General features: G+C 43.9%; 3 protein-coding genes and 5 non-coding genes across 8 annotated transcripts; 7 read left to right on the top strand and 1 right to left on the bottom strand.

The window, feature by feature from the left end:
• Window positions 1-2,101: 2,101 nt before the first annotated feature.
• LOC128303321 (intraflagellar transport protein 88 homolog) lies at window positions 2,102-4,755 on the top strand. The gene is made up of 4 exons (XM_053040245.1): window positions 2,102-3,067; window positions 3,137-3,481; window positions 3,547-4,375; window positions 4,469-4,755. The coding sequence occupies exons 1-4, from the start codon at window positions 2,102-2,104 to the stop codon at window positions 4,753-4,755; spliced, it is 2,427 nt and encodes an 808-aa protein (XP_052896205.1).
• Window positions 4,746-7,024, bottom strand: LOC128303322 (uncharacterized). Its single transcript, XM_053040246.1, has 3 exons — window positions 5,990-7,024; window positions 5,745-5,919; window positions 4,746-5,678 (listed from the first exon to the last, which is right to left on the bottom strand). Exons 1-3 carry the CDS (start codon window positions 6,970-6,972, stop codon window positions 4,893-4,895), a joined length of 1,944 nt encoding a protein of 647 aa, XP_052896206.1. The 5' UTR covers window positions 6,973-7,024; the 3' UTR covers window positions 4,746-4,892.
• A 5,658-nt stretch (window positions 7,025-12,682) lies between these two features.
• LOC128304869 (probable zinc transporter protein DDB_G0282067) lies at window positions 12,683-13,697 on the top strand. Its single transcript, XM_053042110.1, has 2 exons — window positions 12,683-12,700; window positions 13,092-13,697. The coding sequence occupies exons 1-2, from the start codon at window positions 12,683-12,685 to the stop codon at window positions 13,695-13,697; spliced, it is 624 nt and encodes a 207-aa protein (XP_052898070.1).
• A 592-nt stretch (window positions 13,698-14,289) lies between these two features.
• Trnav-aac (transfer RNA valine (anticodon AAC)) lies at window positions 14,290-14,362 on the top strand. The gene has a single exon. It is a non-coding gene; the product is annotated as a tRNA-Val (tRNA).
• Window positions 14,363-14,539: 177 nt separating this feature from the next.
• Window positions 14,540-14,612, top strand: Trnav-aac (transfer RNA valine (anticodon AAC)). The gene has a single exon. It is a non-coding gene; the product is annotated as a tRNA-Val (tRNA).
• Window positions 14,613-14,789: 177 nt separating this feature from the next.
• On the top strand, window positions 14,790-14,862 carry Trnav-cac (transfer RNA valine (anticodon CAC)). Its single transcript has one exon. It is a non-coding gene; the product is annotated as a tRNA-Val (tRNA).
• A 172-nt stretch (window positions 14,863-15,034) lies between these two features.
• Window positions 15,035-15,107, top strand: Trnav-cac (transfer RNA valine (anticodon CAC)). The gene has a single exon. It is a non-coding gene; the product is annotated as a tRNA-Val (tRNA).
• Window positions 15,108-15,278: 171 nt separating this feature from the next.
• Trnav-uac (transfer RNA valine (anticodon UAC)) lies at window positions 15,279-15,351 on the top strand. The gene has a single exon. It is a non-coding gene; the product is annotated as a tRNA-Val (tRNA).
• The last annotated feature ends 4,146 nt before the right edge of the window (window positions 15,352-19,497 follow it).

Below are 19,497 nucleotides of genomic sequence, written 5' to 3'. Positions count from 1 at the left end.
GCGGCACCAATACGGGAGGAAACGATTTTCTTTGACATTTTCCCACCATTTTCCAGCCCATCTCGGCACCGCGGAACTGGTGAAAAACAATCATTTTCATTGCGACGCACCGGTTGGTGCCGACCGTACGCCGCTAGCCGCCCGGAAATGACCTTAAATACTTACATAAACATACAGCCGTCAAATTTCGTGGCCGCCGCTTCACAACGACCGATCGTCAGCATGCGTGTTTTTCTCAACCCCTTCGACCCCCTATACACACCCTTCGCCAAAAAACGAAACCGGTACGGCAAGACACACAAGCGGCAAAGGCCAATGGCCACCACCACCGCTCACTCGCGCTAGCACTTGCTTCTCACTCGCAACCAACTCACACTTTTCACCGGCAGTCAAAGCGAGAGACTGCGAAAGCATGCGAGATATGCTGACAACTCTGCGGGGCTTTTGCTTTTGTTTACCTACCCACACACTGCTGTCGCTTACGTGCGGCTGACACGCACACCGATATACTGCACGCGCGCAACCATTCCTACTCGTACACGCACACACACCACTAATGCCACCAATTCACCTGCACCCACTGTTGACGAGTCGCGAGATGAGGTTTACAAAACACTCGCTGCTTCACGAAAACCGGGATTCTCGCCCAGCATACAATTCACGACACTGAACACGCATTTCACAACCTGCTACCATTGCACGCTGCCAAAGTACGCACATTTGTACACAAAACGCACACACCGTCGCTCTTCCACCTTGTGTCAACGCAGCTTCCGTGCAAAAATTAAAAACATATACCCACCACCAACACCACTACACCCCGAGCAAATGACGGCACACAACTGTCACACGGTGTGATGGACGATGCGAAGAAGCATCGAAATTTCGATGGATGATGCTGGCAACGCGAAAAAGGACACTCGGCATATCGGCTCAAGCGGATGGCTGTGTGGTGGAATTCATCAGCGCAATGCTATTCTAAGTTTGGCTGAACAATTAGATGATGCTATTTTGTGCGGAGAACGAGACCCGGTAACTGGCCGATCTAACATAAACCACAAAGTTTCCCAAACAAGCGGGCACATCCATTTAGCACCCAGAAATGGCTGTCTGGCGGGAACTTTAAAGGACACAATTTCACGACGACACGACTCCTACACGGAACATCGATAATCTGTCAATCACGGCTGAAGTTCCACGGTGTACGCTTGTTTTGCCGCAATGTTTTTTCTTCCCCAAGAACGCACCACACCATTTGCTTGCCAGTGGACAATAACAATCAGCACGTCCCCGTAGTTTAGACAACACGATAAACACGGAATTGATGATGCACGTTGATAAACACTTGACAAACTCTAAACCACAGATACCGGGACCGGACATACAGCACCCTGGTGTGTTGCTGGTGATGCGAAAATCGAGCGATGTGCGTCCTGTTTGACGGTTCGATCGAAACAACAGGCGCGCGTGCGAAAGAATCGTTGTCGATTAATACAATTCCCCGTTCCGTCTGCCCTTTGGACGAGAGCCACAAGCAAAATATGCTGCGCGGATTTGACATATTACGAACCCACGCACACACTGGCAGTGCCGTACGGAGCAAGCATAAACTCAGCTATCTCTTTCTCCTTCTGGCACCTGGTGGCGAAGCGTGTCGAATTGCTCGTGCGCCTGTGTTTTCATGGACGGCATGCATTCCACGCACGCACACTTCCTTGCCTAACCGCACCCACACATAACTGCGAACTTCATATTCATCACGCACACCGATACGTTGATTTGACGTTTGTGCTCAATACAACAAGCTGCTTCAAAATTCAAATAAAAACAAATCATTTCAAATTTTTGAATGCGCATTTTCTTTACAGATTTTGTGTATTATATTAAGTTCTTTCGATGGATGCTTTAATAAAAAATGAATATTTCAAATGAATGGTTAAATGCATCCAATTACAAAGGCTAGATCTATCACGTTTTACACACGTTTGAAGTCCGTTGCCATGGAAATGGAGCAACCATCAACAAATAACAAATATTGCCGTACAACAGAAGTAAAGTGATTTTTCTTCCGTTCATACCTTTTGCTTTTACGCTTAAAACCATGGGTTCCAATTTTGACGACGACATTTACGGTGGATTCAGCGGAGTTACGAACAAACTCTTCAACTACGACGCCAAGGAGGATCAAGCCTTCCAGAATGCGGTCCGCACGTCCAGCTACGGCAAGAAAGCGACCACACCGAAGTTCTTCTGGAACGGTGACAAACTCGGCTCGGCAGAACCGGCAACCGCGATGGCACGACCGTCGACCGCCATCCGTCCCGTCGGCTATTCATCGCACAATTCGAAGCTGTTCGATCCACTGAACCAGGCATCCAAAAAGATAGTGGTGATGGAGAACAAAAAGGAAGAAACGCCCGAACAAAGGTACAAGAATTTGGAGACTAAAATTTACTCCCTGCTGGAAGAATCGATTGTTGCCAGCACGGGATCCAAACCGGATATGGCAACGAGCTTGGCGAAGGCGAAGGAGGCGTCCTCGCTCGATCGTACACTGCTACGGATGCGCGATCAGGACGGGGGGACCTATACGCACAACTTTGATCTGACCTTCTTCGTGCTGTTTAATTTGGCCAACGTGTATGCGAAGAATGAGATGTACATTGAGGCACTGAACACGTACACGCTGATGACGAAGAACAAAATGTTTCCCAACGTGAACCGGCTCAAGATCAACATGGGCAACATTTACTTTCAGCTCGGGCTGTACACGAAAGCGATCAAGATGTACCGGATGGCGCTGGATCAGGTGCCGGGCAATCAGAAGGAGCTGCGGCTGAAGATTACGCACAATATAGGGATCCTGTTCATCAGGATGGGCCAGTACTCGGATGCGGCAACAAGCTTTGAGTTTATCATGTCGGAAAAGGGTGATCTTAAGACGGGTTTGCACCTGATACTGTGCTATTACGCGCTGGGCGATGTGGAGAAGATCAAGCACGCGTTCCAGCTACTGCTGGACATCCAGATCGACTACAACGAGGAGGAGAAAGTGTTCCAAGCGAATGTGAGAATGGTTTTCATTGGAAATATTGCCGGATAATGTACAGCATCTCTCCCATTTCTCTTTCCTTAGTCAAATCCTTCATACGAGTACATTAACGAGCTGATCAAATCGGACGAACTGCATAGCTACGAACGGAAATTGCGCCACCTGGCGGAAAAGAACATACTCATCTCGGCAAACTTAATTTCCACGATCATCGACGATTACTTCAACGATGGATATAGCTGGTGTGTGGAAACGATCAAGAATTCTTACTTCTCATCGTTGGCAACCGATCTGGAGCTTAAGAAGGCGGTCATATACTTGAAGCAGGACGACTTCCAGCAGGCAATCGATACGCTGAAGTATTTCGAGAAGAAGGAATCCAACATTGCCATAAACGCGGCAATAAACTTGAGCTTTATTTATATACTGGTAAGTGCGAGATCACTATTTGCAAGGAGATCAATATTTACGGTGTAATGATTGTACCGTTTCAGAAAAAGGATGTTACTGCAGCTGAGAACTACGCTGAGGCTGCTAAAAAGATAGACAGCTATTGCCCGGCGGCTTTTATCAATAGTGGCGTTTGCTTCTTCATGAAAACTGACTATGAAACGGCAAAGCTGATGTTCACCAGTGCGCTCGATATCGATTCTACTTCGTTCGAGGCGCTGTACAACATGGGACTGATCTTTAAGAAGCTCGGTGATTATAACAGTGCGTTGCTGTATTTCCGTAAGATTATTTCGAGCCTAGGGCACGAGCAACACCCGGAGGTGTTGTACCAGATCGCGAGCCTTTACGATCTGCTCGGAGATGTTGGAACGGCTCTGGAGTACTACCTGCAGCTGCTCAGTTTGGTGCAGCAGGATAATCGCATCATCCAGAAGATCGGGGAACTGTACGAGGCGGACAGTGAACGGCAGCAGGCCTACCACTATCACCATGAATCGTACCGTATCTATCCGATAGAGGCAACCGTCGTTAACTGGCTCTGTTCGCACTACATCGAACTGCAGGTGGTGGAGAAAGCGATTGGATTCTACGAAAAGGCGGTCCTACGGAACCCACTCGATCCGTACTACCTGCTGCGCATTGCAGGCTGCTACAGACGGATCGGCAATCAGCAACGATCGATGGCATTGTTTCGCATGATCCACGAGATATATCCGGAGAATACGGATTGTTTGCGGGCGTTGATGCATCTTGCCCAATCGCAGGGCAATGGGGAACTTTATGAGCGGTACAGTGGAGAGTTGCAGAAGCTCGAGAAGCAGAAGGAGGTACGCCAACGCATCGGCACGAGCAGACCAACGAATTCTGGAAGTAAGTTGTTTGTGTATGCCATGACCGGTGTTTGTCCATCTACGTTTTCTTCTGAGCTTTTAAACTCTATTTCTTCTACATTATCCAATACAGGTTCACGAATGTCTAGCGGTGACTACAGCGTACGTTCGGCTGGTCACGAAGGGTATCAACCTCCCGCGACTGGAACTGGCTCCGGCCACTCATCTGCCGGATTGCCATCGAAAAGTGCCGATGTATCGCCCGATTACAGCAACAACTTTACTCCTCACACCGGTTACGGTTATGCGGATCCACTTGGACCACCGCAGGAACGACCACGTACCGGCGTGCGTAAGAATCTCACCTTTGACGATGATTCCGATGAGGATATCAACACCATCGATCTATTGCCCGCATAAGTTGGCGTTTTATTGGTATGAATCTTTGACAAATATTTAACATTACTTCATTATTACCGTAAAGCACTCATAAATTAATTATGTCCTAATAAAAAACGAACTCCCCAAAGCTAATCACAACAATAGTTGTTATCACGTTAGATTATCGTCAGCGACGGGTCTACTTCCGTCAGGAACATTATCCATTGGTGAAAGAGTGCTTTTTCATCCGGTGATGCGATCTTTTTTAGTTGCTGTTCGATTAGCAGCAGGTACTTTACATCGTCCCGATACTCCAACAGCAGCTCTGCACTCATGGCAACGCCTTGGAAAATCATCCGGTCATCGGGAATGATTTGCGGTACAATGCGCGCTCCTGGTGGACAAACATGCGAATTGGCTTGAGCCTCCCGTAGTGTTGCATCGATGGTAGAAGACGTTTCGGGTGCTGGTTGCACCATAATCTCACGGAAGTAGGCAGGTAGCTGATGCATATCACAGTATGCCCGTAGACCGATCAACAGCAGGTCAACGTATTGTTTCTGAAAGATTTCACATGTTTTCATGCGGGTACGCTGGGTGTTAAGCACTGGATAAGCAGAAGCTGATTGGCCGGAGCCGCCAGGAGCTTCATTCGGCGCACAATCTAACCATCCTCGGTTGAGTAGCTGCTGAAAGAAACTGCGCACATTGCGAAATTTCAGGCTACGATTGAACTTCTGCAGCAAATGCTCCGCAAGGTGAAGCTGTAGGAATGGCGATCGTAGGCTATGGATCGTACTGAGACATAAAGGTATGGTAAAGTATCCGGACGATTCTAGTGTTTTCCATAGCTGTCTTGCGTAATGAACGCTGTTATCCTTCACACTCGGGTACTCTATCTGCCCCTCGTTGTGTTGGAACTCGCTGAGATTCACTGCCACCGTGACAATGTTCAACAGGCGCTAAAAGAAGGGAAGGTTTTCATTTGGTAAATCATTTTATCCTTCAAAAATGCATTCCAACCCTACCGAAACAACGGTGATGTCATCTCGCGGGTATTGCAGCACATTCATATTAATAAACATTTTGAAAAGCTTTTTGATGAAGAGATTCACACTGCCGTGATCACCGTTCCAGACCAGCTGAGCCACCAGAGGGCTCCGCGACGGATTGCATAGGTTTTGATGTGTTTTGGTTGGATTGCTGAAACGGAAAGAAATGAGGCATTAACAGCGAGGACAATTCATCTCAACCGTGTTCTGACCAGCCCTACCGAAGAATCCACATGGCAAAATCCATCTCCAGCAGTTTGACCAATATTTGCAGCACCGCAAACAATCGTTCAAACTGTTCCACGCGCGATAGCTTATTGAAATCGTAGCACAATCTGTTCGTCTGCATCCAGGTGTTGTAGTTGTACGAATGCATCTCATCGTCTTCGATCATTTGGACACGTTTGATTGTTCGTTTCCTTAGCCCAGAATGGTGCACCAGTTCACGGTCCGTTTCGATGTTATGTTCGATTAGATGGAGCACATTACGAAGCAAACCTTCACGTTGATCGCACTGTCCAAAACACGCGGCATCTAGCTGGCCAAACACGACGCGATGATAGGCGGACCGTAAATCCCATCGGCAGGGTGGAAAGTATTTTAGGCACTTTTCCAATACTTCACCCATTCCCACCACTATGTCCACGGTGCCGTACTCGACCTGCAGCTCTTCCGAGGGACGATTAATCGTTAGCATTAGCTGTGTACCGGCTACGAACAACTCCGAGCCAATGAATTCCTGGCGCATTATGGCTTGGTTCAGAAATCCTACGAACTGATCCGGCTGCAACTCTCGGATTTGGTCGAGGGTGTTTGCCTGCCGCATCAAGCTGACACATTTGGTACGCGGGCTGCGCTTGCAAACGTGCCGCTGTGCACACTCGGCAATATTCCTCACGCAGTGGGGCACATAGTCAAGCGCCAAACGTTGACAAACATCGAAATAGTGTCGGCCCAGTACGAACCGCAACCTTTCGAAAGCAACCAGTTCCGGCTGGGACGGGTGGGCACATTCCTGCGGTGGATTTGGGTCGGATTTTCTCTTCTTTTTCGCAGGCGATTCCTCGCCGGTTGACATCCTGAGCGTGTTGGTAATGTTGCGTAGTTTCGTCTGTATGGGATTGATGTGGCCGGAATTTTCATTTTGCGGATGCTTTGGAACAGACTTGGCCGCGGCTCGTGTGTGTCGCTTTGTGGTAGACATTTTGCTTCGAATTTAGATACCGCTCGATTATCATAGTACAGTTAAAACGTAATTTATAGCTTAAAACGCGATGCCTACTGCTAGTTTCGGGTTCACGATAAACAAACACAGACGCTTTGAGAGCATTTCGGCGCCATTCCGATTATCCGTGTGCTGTCACCGAATATTCGAACGGCACGGATTATTGGGTGTTGGAGAAATTTGAATTGTTCTAAGCAAATGACGAATCAATTTCAAATTTATTTTTCCGTTGCCAACTGAAACGGCATGAATAAATAATAATGTTATCCACACATATTTCTAACATAAGAAATCAATATTAGCAGACAGACAGACACAATCTAGTCTTCCTTCATTAAACTTAATAGACAATACATCGTCAAACCTACTGCTTACTCGCCATTACATTCATTCTGTTTTAAAAATGTCACATGATATTCGTAAGGATTGCCAGTCGCAGTCCAATAAGCAACCATCCAATGTTCGCAGCATATAGATTAGCATCAATTACGTTCAGATTGGACTTGTGCAAATTCCAACATGAATGATTTCCGGTGACCAATGTCCCTTACATCAAAAACTTTAAATTGAAAATCAGTCACCTCCACCGTATCTGTTGTTGCCTTTCTCTCGCATGGAAAAATGCAAGCCCGTAACGATTTCCACACCGATTCCGTTTGTCTGTGCCACGATCGGCGACGTAATGCGGTCGTGTTGACACCTTGTTCCTTACGCTTGAAACCATGTTAATTTACCGAAACTGGATCGATTATTCGTACGCATCGCACCACCAGCAGCAGGCAGTTTGGGTCGCCAACATTCTCTAAGGTACGGGTTTTTCGTACATTTAGTTTGTTTAATATAATTAATAATGCAACCACCGTCCCGAAGGCAACGGACCATTTGCGCCTCGATGCTTCGCAACAGTGCACGATTTTAATGCTTGACGATGCTGAGCTATATGCGCGCGTCTCGGTGCGCAATAACAATCGCACCGGCTAGATTGTATGCTCACTGTTCGGTACTAGCGCTTTGACGAGCTTTTTCGCGAATCTGTTGTGGGTCGAATGGAAAATAAACCATAAAGAAAGCCCATCACCGGGAGGGGTGATCCGACGGAGGTAAGGCGTAGGGTAAAATAACCTCAAACATGAACGCATGTATTATGCAACTGAGGCGATCCAAATCGGCGGGATCAAGATTCGTACGATTGTTCATCAACCTCAGCATGTTGATGGTTTGGCATGAAAAAATGAAAGAAAGAAAAAGTCATACCATGCCAAGCCATCCCGGCATTGATCGACGGGCACTGTCGTCATCATGGACATGATTTGCAGTATTTTCTTTTTACTTAGTTTTCCCACTCTGTATTCGGGCTGTGATAAACCAGTGGTTCGTGCATGGCTGAAGGTGAGTTGAGGAAATGGGTTGAGAAACTGACAGCATCACGGTGGATGTGCTCCAGATAGAAAGAAATCAATTTTCCGACGATCAAAGAATCGGATTGGTGCACCGGTTGTCACTTTCATGAGCTAAAAGGAAGAATGAGCAAGACTAGATGAATGGGGGGTATGGAATGAAGAGTGAAAACTCGAACACGAAATTTAGTACACGAGATGAGACAAATTGTGTTTGAGAAAGGTGCTTTATGGTTTCAAACAAATTTTTTAACTTGAATCTCTGAGTAATTAGGTTGGAATTAGTCAAGTAGCTACTCCAATTGCAGTTTTGTTTACTTCCTTTTTACTTCAATCGCTTCGTTTTTTTGTTGATTTTCCCACAAATACTTCCTTTATTTCGCTAAGCCTGAAGTTATGCAAACATAATTTATGAAATGATTAATTACCTACCAATATGTTGCATTCCTTCAAGAGCCCAGGAAACGAAGATTATTTTTTAATAACCCCGCTACAATTTATTTACAAACAATCTATTTCTTATTTACCACTTTAATTAGCATATTTTACAGCTCTTAACAGTAAACACAGCAACTTTTTAGAAATATAAATTATTGTTGTAGTAACATTAATAATGTTCTTCTAAAATCACATCAGCTTACACCTAAAATACATTAAATTGTGTACAACAACAACCAAACGAAGAAGCAAACTTCACATTAGCCAATTATTCCATATCTGATGTACCAAATTACATTTGATGCGTCCAATTTCGGCGATCAAACATTCCGCCAGGTTAAATAGAAAAGTACCAGAAAAATGGGTAAAGTGGGAAGAGATTTAATTAACTGCACACAAACCCATATCTACTTCACCTTGAAGTATTACTTTTTGTGTAAATTTCGCAAATACCTAACCAGCTCCTCGTGCACCTGGCCACCTTGACAGCCAGGCCGCCAAACACAGCGCGATCAAAATTTGCGAACCATACCGGTCCGGTGCGCACCTGGAACGATCTCAGACCAACTGCTGTCGAATGCGAAAAACTAATGTAAAACCGCTTTACACAATCACACAACAATTCGCTACAATTCATTACTGCGGTGGAGGAAAACTTGGTTGCCAGTACCGTCTGGGTGGGTACCGAGCGTACCGAGCGTTACACGTGAAGCAAAGCGAGGCTTTTTGCACCGCCATTTACATTAGCCACCGGCTGGAGTGAAATGCGGTGACCGAATGGATGATTATGCTAGTGATCGATCGGTTTTGGTTTGGTCCAACCCGCAGCCAGACGTTCACGTTGACTGATTCTGTGTAATGGACCATGTTTCACAAGTTGACAAGTGGGAATGGTCCGGGAAGTTTGCGTGTGGATGTGTTTTTTTTTTTGTTCAGGGAAATCATTACTGAGCCCATAGTGTGCGCTAGCGACACATTAGTTTTGCATTGTTACTTTTGTTTGCTTCATTTCTTTCCGTTTTAATTATTTGGTAAAGCTAAAGTTGTGTTGTTTGTTATATGATAATGAACATTATCGTTTCCGTCGGAAATGTAGATGAAGTGGAGGACATTTAGTCGTATGTCATTGTCCAGAAGCTAAAGACCGACCATAACAGAGTTTTAAACAATTTACCCAAAAGCCCAAAATACCCAAAAGATATTAAAAAAAGGTTATCATCTCAAATGGTGCCCAAAACCAGGACTAACGACCAGGAAAATTGTACCGCGTATTTGGTGGGACGGGAAGAAAATCGTGTATTATGAGTTACTTCCACTAACCACTAACTACAGAATTATATTATTAACAACTAGACCGTTTGACGATAGCGATTGGCCAGTAACAGCCAAAATCGACTAGGAGAAAACTTGTTGTGTTGTGTTGGAGCTTTTAACGTTATCTATTATTGAGATTATTTAATATAATTTATACTATAAAAAAGACTGAATTTCGATTTATATATATACAACTTTCATTACCATACGCTCATAACCTTTCCGTATCGCCTCATTAGGGTAGTTAGATTGATTTACAAAATTCATACCACTTCCCAATACCATTGGCAATTTATTTTAATGATCAGCAATGTTGATCGATGCAAACAATATTGCACCCGCCGCTGTGCACTAAACATAATGCATTAGCCTGGAACATCCTTACTGTAGCACAAAGAAAAAAACGAACGATCAAATTATACGATCGACGGACGGTTGGATCGTGTAACTGCAGGTAAAAGCGCCACCAAAAGCAATGGCGTCGGCCACACGAACCCGCGCAGTACGTCGGCCCTGGCTGTTGGGTGATAATTAATTTGCAGCCAACTTTATGCTGCTCCTAATTAGGTGCATTGTTTAGGGCCGTGTGTTTTGCCGTCCGCTTCGCGCTTCCGGACGCGTCGTATTAAGGAATTCGCATCGGAACATGGGCACAGGCCGGGAGAGCATCCTTTCGTCTGTCGATGTGCGGTCATTCATAAATAACGGCTAATCAATCTTCATCTGTACGGTATGATCGCGATCGCATAATCGGATCGCCGTGGGATGATAACTGCACGCGGTACGGCGCGATTGCGCGTAAATACATTAACGTAACGCGCGTAAGCTTCCCGACGTACCAGCTAATCGTGCCGGCAATGAAAGCAAAACCGAAGCAGAAAAAAAACATCCACCGCTTACACCAAATAGCGTGTAATTCGTCTTAATGCTTAACATGCATACACACACTCACACACGCGTCGGTACACGTGGTTAATTCGATATGTATGAAATAAATTTGCCGGCCAAAAGGCACCGTGCTCTAATGGTAAATGGTGTTGAAGCAGTTTTGGTTCGTACTGATTTGACCACAAATTGTTATTATATTTTTTATCTCGACAGTTTTTATGATTATAATCAATGTTACATTTATCTATTACGATTTTCTCAGCTATTTATCAGATTTTACAGTAGTTACTAATTTGTTAAGTTAATTTAATTCAATTAATAATTCTATTTATGCTTGAATTTTACATTTTTTTGGATTGTAAAATAATGTTCAAAGTTATGTTTCTGTTTTTTGTATGTATGTATGTTTATGTTTTTTTGAGTTTAGTTTCTTTCATTTCTTGTTTCGTGTTTTGTATTAATTTTTTAAATGAATTACTTTTTTTGTATTTGCTGTCCAAACTTTCTGTATCGTAATAGCACATTTATTTGTTTTTCATAATCAATTTCTTTTACAGTATTACTTGCTCTTAAGTGTTGTTAGTTTTATCTACGCTTTTTTGAATAATTCACTCTCCCAATTTTACACTTAATTTTTTCTAATTTATATACCAAATTTTTCATAAAAATTAATTGTATATTTTTGATTTTTTTATATTTATATTTGAATCCTTTCTATTGCACAGTGCTCGCTTTCCTGAGGTACTTTTACCGTAGAGACACATTTTCCAGTAATAATTACCTTATCACGCAGATCATTATCACCCCTCATCGGTTTCTGCATTCAACCAATAAGCTAATAGTTTCCAATGTTGCATCCCCTTTACCATCATCATTCAATCATCCCTTCCGGCGCCTCACTTCAAAAGCTCAATCATCACGATCATGATCACATTTTGGGCAGATCGTTCTTCGTCTTTTCGTGTGTGTTTTTTTTATTTAATGTAGCCTCTTTTTTGTACACCACACGCTCGTTTTTCACGTCACATCAATTCCCCCCGGTGGTGGCGGCGGTTTTTGTTGCGGTTGTAATTTTTTTTTGCGTTCGTTCGCATCAGTCTTTTGCTGCCATCCTTTTCGGTGCCGGTACCCGATTCGATTTTCCCTACGCTTTTCCACATTAAATAATCAAACTTAACGCGCCGTCATGGTTGTGCCCTTCTGTCCCCTACCTTCACCACCCTCCCGATCATGAAAGTTTCTCGTGTAATTCGCGGCTTTTCTTAAATAACATTTCTTTTTTGTTGTTGTTATAGCTGCTATTTTTAACACACCTTCAACGTCTGATTGTGGCAGGTGTGCGAACGGGAGGGCACTACTAAAAGAAAAAGGTTCGTCGTCTGCTTTCCACCGAAATCGTTTGTTTGAAGGTATTGGTTTGCTGGGTATATGGTTTGCGTTGTTTTTAGGGAACAAAACAGCAATGCGGGCCATTTTTTCGGTGCGGTTCCCTCTATTGTTTAAGGGTATAAATATTGTTGTGCGCCACCGGGAATGGCACAGTCGAGCGGTGCTTTCCATCGAAGAAAGAAGCAATAGTCAGCCAGATCGAAGCGGCTCCGTAGTTCGTGCAAGAAAAGTGGGGAAAAAGGCAGGAAAAACAAATCATAACGATGGCTTTTCTATTCAAGGTGGGTTGATTACCGTGGTGCAGTGTGAGAGATTAATGGTCGAGTTAATAGTGCTGTCCATCACTGTGGGAGATAGTGGTGAAAGGAGTTCAGCTGTGTGTTCTTCGGTTGAGAGTGAAAGTGATGAGGCTGGAAATTAAGCTCGGACTGATCGGGAAGCGTTATGATGCCGTAAAATGCATGATGTGTCCAGATGCAGTGAATGTGAATGAAGACACAGCATGCAGTAGGGGGTGCTTATATCATGTGTGCCATGCCGAGTCCTCCTGACCCATAGCAGTGTGGTCTAGTGTGGTCATGGTGTTATGCAAATCCTTTTGTAGCGCCGCTGCACGTCCCCTCAGCTGTGACTTATCATTGTGTGGTTTTTCTTCTTGTGGTTCTTTTGCAGACCGTTACCTGCTTGGCGCTGCTGTCAGTCGCTGCCTGTGAGTACGGCGGCGAGGAGGAGCACCACGGACACCATAGCGTAGGCTATTCGTACGCCAAGTTCAGTGGACCGGTGAGTGGACCGGCGCACGAAATCCACGTCGAGGACAAGCACGGCCACGGGCACCAGATTGACTACGTCGCGAAGCCGGACTATGTGTTCGAGTACGGCGTGGAGGATCCGAAGAGCAAGGTGTCCCAGAGCCGCAAGGAGCACCGGCACGAGGATGAGCTGCATGGCGAGTACAGCCTGCATCAGCCCGACGGCAAGCTGCGCACGGTCAAGTACAGCTCGAGCAAGCACAATGGATTCCAGGCTGAAGTATTGATCGATGGAAAGCCGCTGCACGAGGAGGAGCTGGCCAAGCTGGCACATGAGGCCGCCGCCCAGAGTGCGCACGGTGCCCAGCTGCACCAGCACCAGCATCAGCACCAGTTCCACCATCAGCACCAGGACGAGCACAAGGCGTACGGTGGCGCCGAACAGCAGACCTACGGCGGTGAATCGTCCTACGGTGGCGGTGCCGAGGGTGGCGAGGAGGGAGCGCACGAAGAGTACTACCACTAGAACCATCGGCATCGGTGGCAGGCTGTTCAACTGTGAACGAAACGTTCAGCATTACCACGATACCCCGCAGCAAAATGAGAGCACTTCCCATCAGGTGGGAGCTGGAAAAAGAACTGATGCGCATACACATCCTTCCGTACGCTTTGCGTGATGCTCACCGAAGCGTTGACCAATGTTCCTAAGCTTTAAGAATGCTCTTTAAGACTATCTCGCTGGCTCGCCCGCATAGCAACGACCGAATTTAGTCAAACATTTTGGTTCTAATTTTTTTAATGACGGTCAGTTCAAACGAGTCACAACTACCTTCGGTGCTGTAAGCGCACTGCTTAACTATTTCACAAAAGAAATTTTGATTTCCTTGCTCTAGGCTCACGCAGTTCAATCGCTGGCACTTGTGAGAGATTGAACTTCGGGCTGACATTTTATGGTGCACGTTAACCCTACGGGGCATGTTAACTAGTGTAGTAGTCTCGTGTAAAACCAAATGAAATGAACGACTCTTCCATGCTGGAAGAACGAAATAAAACTTATTGAATTATACAATTGTGGTTTTGTATTACCTTAACTAAAAAATAAATCAATCATTAACAGCGTTTCCGTGGTGTAGCGGTTATCACATCTGCCTAACACGCAGAAGGCCCCCGGTTCGATCCCGGGCGGAAACAACATCAACGGACATGATCCACATGATGGGTGAATCTTCAATGATCTCCCCATTGCGAATTACTATGAGTAGCATAGATGGTGGTGAATTTCTCCTTTTGTTGAAATATTTCGAATTTTTTGAAATTGAAGTACTAGCAGCATAAATCGTTGTCTAGGAAGACGAAGAAACAATAGAAGTTTCCGTGGTGTAGCGGTTATCACATCTGCCTAACACGCAGAAGGCCCCCGGTTCGATCCCGGGCGGAAACAACATCAACGGACATGATCCACATGATGGGTGAATCTTCAATGATCTCCCCATTGCGAATTACTATGAGTAGCACAGGTGGTGGTGAATTCCTCCTTTTGTTGAAATATTTCGAATTTTTTGAAATTAAAGTACTAGCAGCATAAATAATTGTCTAGGAGGACGAAGAAACAATAGAAGTTTCCGTGGTGTAGCGGTTATCACGTCTGCTTCACACGCAGAAGGTCCCCGGTTCGATCCCGGGCGGAAACAACATCACCGGATATGATCAACAGGGATCTTCAATGGTCTCCCCATTGTGAGATTACTATGAATAGCATAAGGTGGTGGTGAATTTCTCCTTTTGTTGAAATGTATCGAATTGTTTGTCTCTGAAGTACTAACAACATAAATCATTGTCTAGGAATACGAAGAAACAATAGAAGTTTCCGTGGTGTAGCGGTTATCACGTCTGCTTCACACGCAGAAGGTCCCCGGTTCGATCCCGGGCGGAAACAACATCACCGGATATGATCAACAGGAATCTTCAATGGTCTCCCCATTGTGAGATTACTATGAATAGCATAGGTGGTGGTGAATTTCTCCTTTTGTTGAAATATTTCGAATTGTTTATCTCTGAAGAACTAACAACATAAATTTCTATAGAGGAGGACGAAGAAACAATAGAAGTTTCCGTGGTGTAGCGGTTATCACGTCTGCTTTACACGCAGAAGGTCCCCGGTTCGATCCCGGGTGGAAACAGAATTGCTTTAGCCAAGCAACATGCCTGCAATTTTTTTTTTTTGAGAGTATCATTTACCATAGCAAGAGAAAAGTTTTGGGTATAAGTTACAAATAGTATAAGTATACAAATAAAACAAAAACCTGCTTATTTCATTGAGCTTTCGGTTCCTTAAAAGACAATACTATGATTTAAAATTGATCATAAGGGTTATAAGAAGCTCCATGAAATAAATTCACCACTTCCTTGACTTGCAGTTTTGCGCCTAAATGTATGCAATAGTACGGTGTGACGATGTATTTTCAACCACTGCATCGAATTCAACCCTGCCACAACATAAGCACCACTTGCACAAAAGCAACACGTGTTACCTTTGCAGCATAAACGTTATGCTCGGTTAGCAATCGTTTTACTGTGCTGCATCCCCTTTTATACGTTCACCAAATGGATGGTTTAGCATTCCTTTTGAGGAAAATGGTTGCAGCGCATATGTGTGTGCATTGAAGACAAAATGCACTGTACCCTAATCAACCGTTCTGAACGCAAAAAAGGTCCAGTGCATTGCTTGACGTTGCAGACACTATTACATCGGACATCCATTTCTGGTTAGGTAAATGCCGCACGGTGGTCGAGGCGCTAATTAACGATTTAGATAGACGCAGCGACGAATTAAGGAACGAGATAGGTAGATGCGTTTTTTGGTTTTGTTTGGCTGACTGAGCAAGCATTTTAATCGCTATGTCCATCGCTATCTTATCTTCATTGGGTGCTTAATTAATTTAAATGATCAGATTAAATACACCGATGAAATGTGTGTTGCTGATTTTAGCGCGCTTGTGCCAAACACAGTGCATAGAACATTCATCCGATAGTCAATTCGCGTAATTCGGCACAGCATCAGGCTGGAAGTTAGACAGGACAAGTAAATCACTTATCGCTTTTCTTTCCTATAATCACCTTTCAAGTCGAGACGAGAGGAGATCCGGGAGTGGGAAAGAAAGCAAGAAGGTGCATAAACGATGTGATGGAGATCGCTACCGGTTGATCAAGATTCGCGCTGGACGCCCATTTTGGGTACGTTACAATTTACCGTCCCGTAGCCGGGAGGAGCATCGATTCGGCAAGCATGGATTCTAGGTTTGCCACGTGTGTCTGAAAGAAAAACCGCACCGGGTTCGCAAATCAAGCTGATCGCGCTACCGCCGATCGGGCCACGAATAAGGTAGTAATTAGCGTTTGACTGGCTAGTTATTATTATTTCGCAAGCCCTGTCGAACCATCGGTCCGGGCGGTTAAAGTGAATAAGTCGCGCGATTTTACACGTTGCGAACACATATAGCGCGGCAAAGGGACGAACAAATAAAACGCATAGGAAGGCGTAGAGACAATAATTGGCACGTTTGCGAAGTGATTTATAATTTTAAAGTGCACGAGCTTTTCCGAACCGTGGTCGCAGGAAGCGAAACACCGCCGTCTAACGGTGCGAACGATCATGCAAATGTGGGTTAGCCTGTTTATTTTTAGTTTTTGGCGCTTTGCAACACTATTAATGGGTGATTTATTTTTAGAAATTTCGACTTATTTTTTTATCGTTTATTTGAGTTAGCGTAAATATATAGTACAAGCACATTGATAGTTTGACGGTGGATCTAGTTTTGATTGACCTACTTTTGTACCAACTTGATGGCTGAAGTATCGTACGACAAACTCCATGATCGATCATAATTGGTAGTTTGTGGGGATTATACGTTTAAACGGAGGTTTGGAAAAAATGCATTGGAAACTTCCGCATATTGATGTTATTAGCTATTCATTGAATAATAGGCAACAATTTATTTTAATTAAATTTATTCTTTAAGCACCTTGATTTTCTAATATAATCAATACTTATTTTAGATGAATTGAACTCCTTCGTACATTCCGATATTGCTCATTGCATTCTTTCCACGTTTACTTTGGCAGTAGTTTGAATTGAAGGGAATAAAAAATAATGTTTAAAAAGTACAATCATGCGTGCAGTGAAAATGCGGCTGGCACGCATTCTGCAACTGATTTATTATGACTTAATTAGAGCAAAATGTTCGACCCCACCTCCGGTCCCGAGGTTAATAGTGGTCAAGCGAGGGCAACAGGGAAAAGTATGCTGCACGCAATTCGCGATTGCGTTGCATTAATATAATTAGTAAAAGCTGTCACTCTCCTGCTCGCGATCGTACTACCCAAGTAACCGCGTACCGCATCGGACACGTTTCGGCCCTAGCAACGTTAACGTGAGCGTTAGGGAGAGCGAAAAAAAAATGGACAAGAGTACACCATTGAGGTAGGCGAAAAATCAAGTCGTGCTTGTTTTGCCCTGACAGGGTTTCCCTCAAACGGGACCAAAACCTTCCCACCTTCGGTGAGTACGGACAGGGAGCATACTTAGAATCCGAACGCAGTTGGATTTCGTTACGTTATGTAATGTGGTCTGGGTGACCGGTTCGATGGTGGTCGCTTGGTGCTGCCTGTGCTTAAGCTACCGACTCACTGAATGCATCGACACCACGTGGAATGCTAGCTATGAGCACTGGCATGTGCAGTGAACGAGAGGATCGCGAATGATCGCACAGTGCCCTGTGCTTTTTCATTGCGGGTTGAGGGTTGAAAATTCTTAAAACGATTGAGTGAAATAATTTTATACTACTTATTGCATGATGTCTTTCAGAGTCTAGGAGGTGCCACGGTGATGGTGAATAAAAAGGTACAATAAACATGCAGGTCTATAGAGTTTAAGGATAAGTTTAGTTTAGAAAGTTTAGTTGAAAACAATATTAATTCGAATGTGATGGATTGATGGATGATGTCAATAGTAAGTTTATACAATATCCTAATTTAACATAAGTAGCTTATAAAGAAGTTTAAAAATATATAATTTGATTAATTTTCCATTGACACTTTCTTCGGGAATGCGTAGAGTCACAATGGTAAAAATGTGATCCAACCTTTCCGTCATCTAATTTCGATGCTTATATGCTAGAGACTCAAACTTGTTGTAGAGTACGGTTCTTCTAATATATCTTTCTTTTGCTCAAATTGTGGTATGGGTGATACTCATCATAGGTTAAGACTTGGTTTCTGGTCAATTCTACAGGATTCTAGTCATTTCGGAAGATTTCAATAATATTGGTTGCAACGATTCCGAGTTGGACTAAACTCGCCATTAGAACAGTTGTTGATAAATTGGAGCGTTATCTAACAGAAATGTATGTGGATCGGGTAGCAACACATTCCTTGGGCTATACGGATTTATTCCGTATTTAAACTGGCAAAAGCATCAATATCCTTTGTCAGTTTAAGGTTTACAGACTTCTGAATTCCCAGGGGATCATCTTCCACGAACGATGGCGATAAGATAAACGTCAATAACATCTCGCTGTTGTAAATCTATAGCTCAATATTATTTATGATACTCGTCCTGCTAAAGTGTGCTACAGTCTGTACGCAGATGAAAATCCTGGAACACAGATTTGTCAAGTGCTCTACTGCTGCTGGAAATAATGGTCACCATTCTAGACCATACTCAAAACTTCCTCATTTAGTAAATGTTTTTAAGTAATCCCTTGATGTATTTCGCGCATAGAATGTTTGTCAACTAAAACAAAAGTTGTTTTTAAAAAACCATGATTTATATCCTTTAGGGCGCAAGAATATGTATGCAAACAAGGAATAGATAGCATCAATGTTTTATAATTTATCGTCTTGTATAAGAACTAAAACAAGTAACTAACACGTTTATTTTATCAGTCTCTTTAATCAAAAATCATACAATATGTTCATGTAGAGTTTAAGGTGAGGAATAAATATAATTGGGAAGTATCATTAGAATTAGACTAAGTTATATTTAGCGATAGCAGTGTGGGCCTGTTGTTCGTTGTACAACATTTTATTACCACGCAGCAGGGTTTTAATACCCTGTCTGTCATCTATAATTAATAAGCTTGACGTTAATGTTTTCTTCGAGGGATAAGGATTTTTTTTCTTGCAGCAAAAACACAAAAAAACACCTCTTCACAGCATCAGCAGAAGCATTGTGGGAGTGTTGCTGTTGATTTATGATGCACAAGCACTGCCATGATTAACTCTGGTACCTCATCGCAAGTATCAATCATCGGCGGACATCGGCGGGC

Source organism: Anopheles moucheti, chromosome 3, assembly GCF_943734755.1.
Source record: "Anopheles moucheti chromosome 3, idAnoMoucSN_F20_07, whole genome shotgun sequence".
NCBI classification, from domain to species: Eukaryota; Metazoa; Arthropoda; class Insecta; order Diptera; family Culicidae; genus Anopheles; species Anopheles moucheti.
The sequence above is the reverse complement of the archived record's forward strand: the minus strand, read 5'-3'. Positions and strand labels throughout refer to the sequence as shown.

What these genes read in the sequence shown, in the direction of transcription:
- LOC128303321 (XM_053040245.1), top strand. Translation starts at nt 2,102, where the DNA reads ATGGGTTCCAATTTTGACGACGACATTTACGGTGGATTCAGCGGAGTT. An exon ending in AGAAAGTGTTCCAAGCGAAT is followed by an intron (nt 3,068 to 3,136) that starts GTGAGAATGGTT and finishes CTCTTTCCTTAG; the next exon opens with TCAAATCCTTCATACGAGTA. An exon ending in CAGACCAACGAATTCTGGAA is followed by an intron (nt 4,376 to 4,468) that starts GTAAGTTGTTTG and finishes TATCCAATACAG; the next exon opens with GTTCACGAATGTCTAGCGGT.
- LOC128303322 (XM_053040246.1), bottom strand. Translation starts at nt 6,972, where the DNA reads ATGTCTACCACAAAGCGACACACACGAGCCGCGGCCAAGTCTGTTCCA. An exon ending in TTTGCCATGTGGATTCTTCG is followed by an intron (nt 5,920 to 5,989) that starts GTAGGGCTGGTC and finishes TTTCCGTTTCAG; the next exon opens with CAATCCAACCAAAACACATC. An exon ending in ATGACATCACCGTTGTTTCG is followed by an intron (nt 5,679 to 5,744) that starts GTAGGGTTGGAA and finishes CCCTTCTTTTAG; the next exon opens with CGCCTGTTGAACATTGTCAC.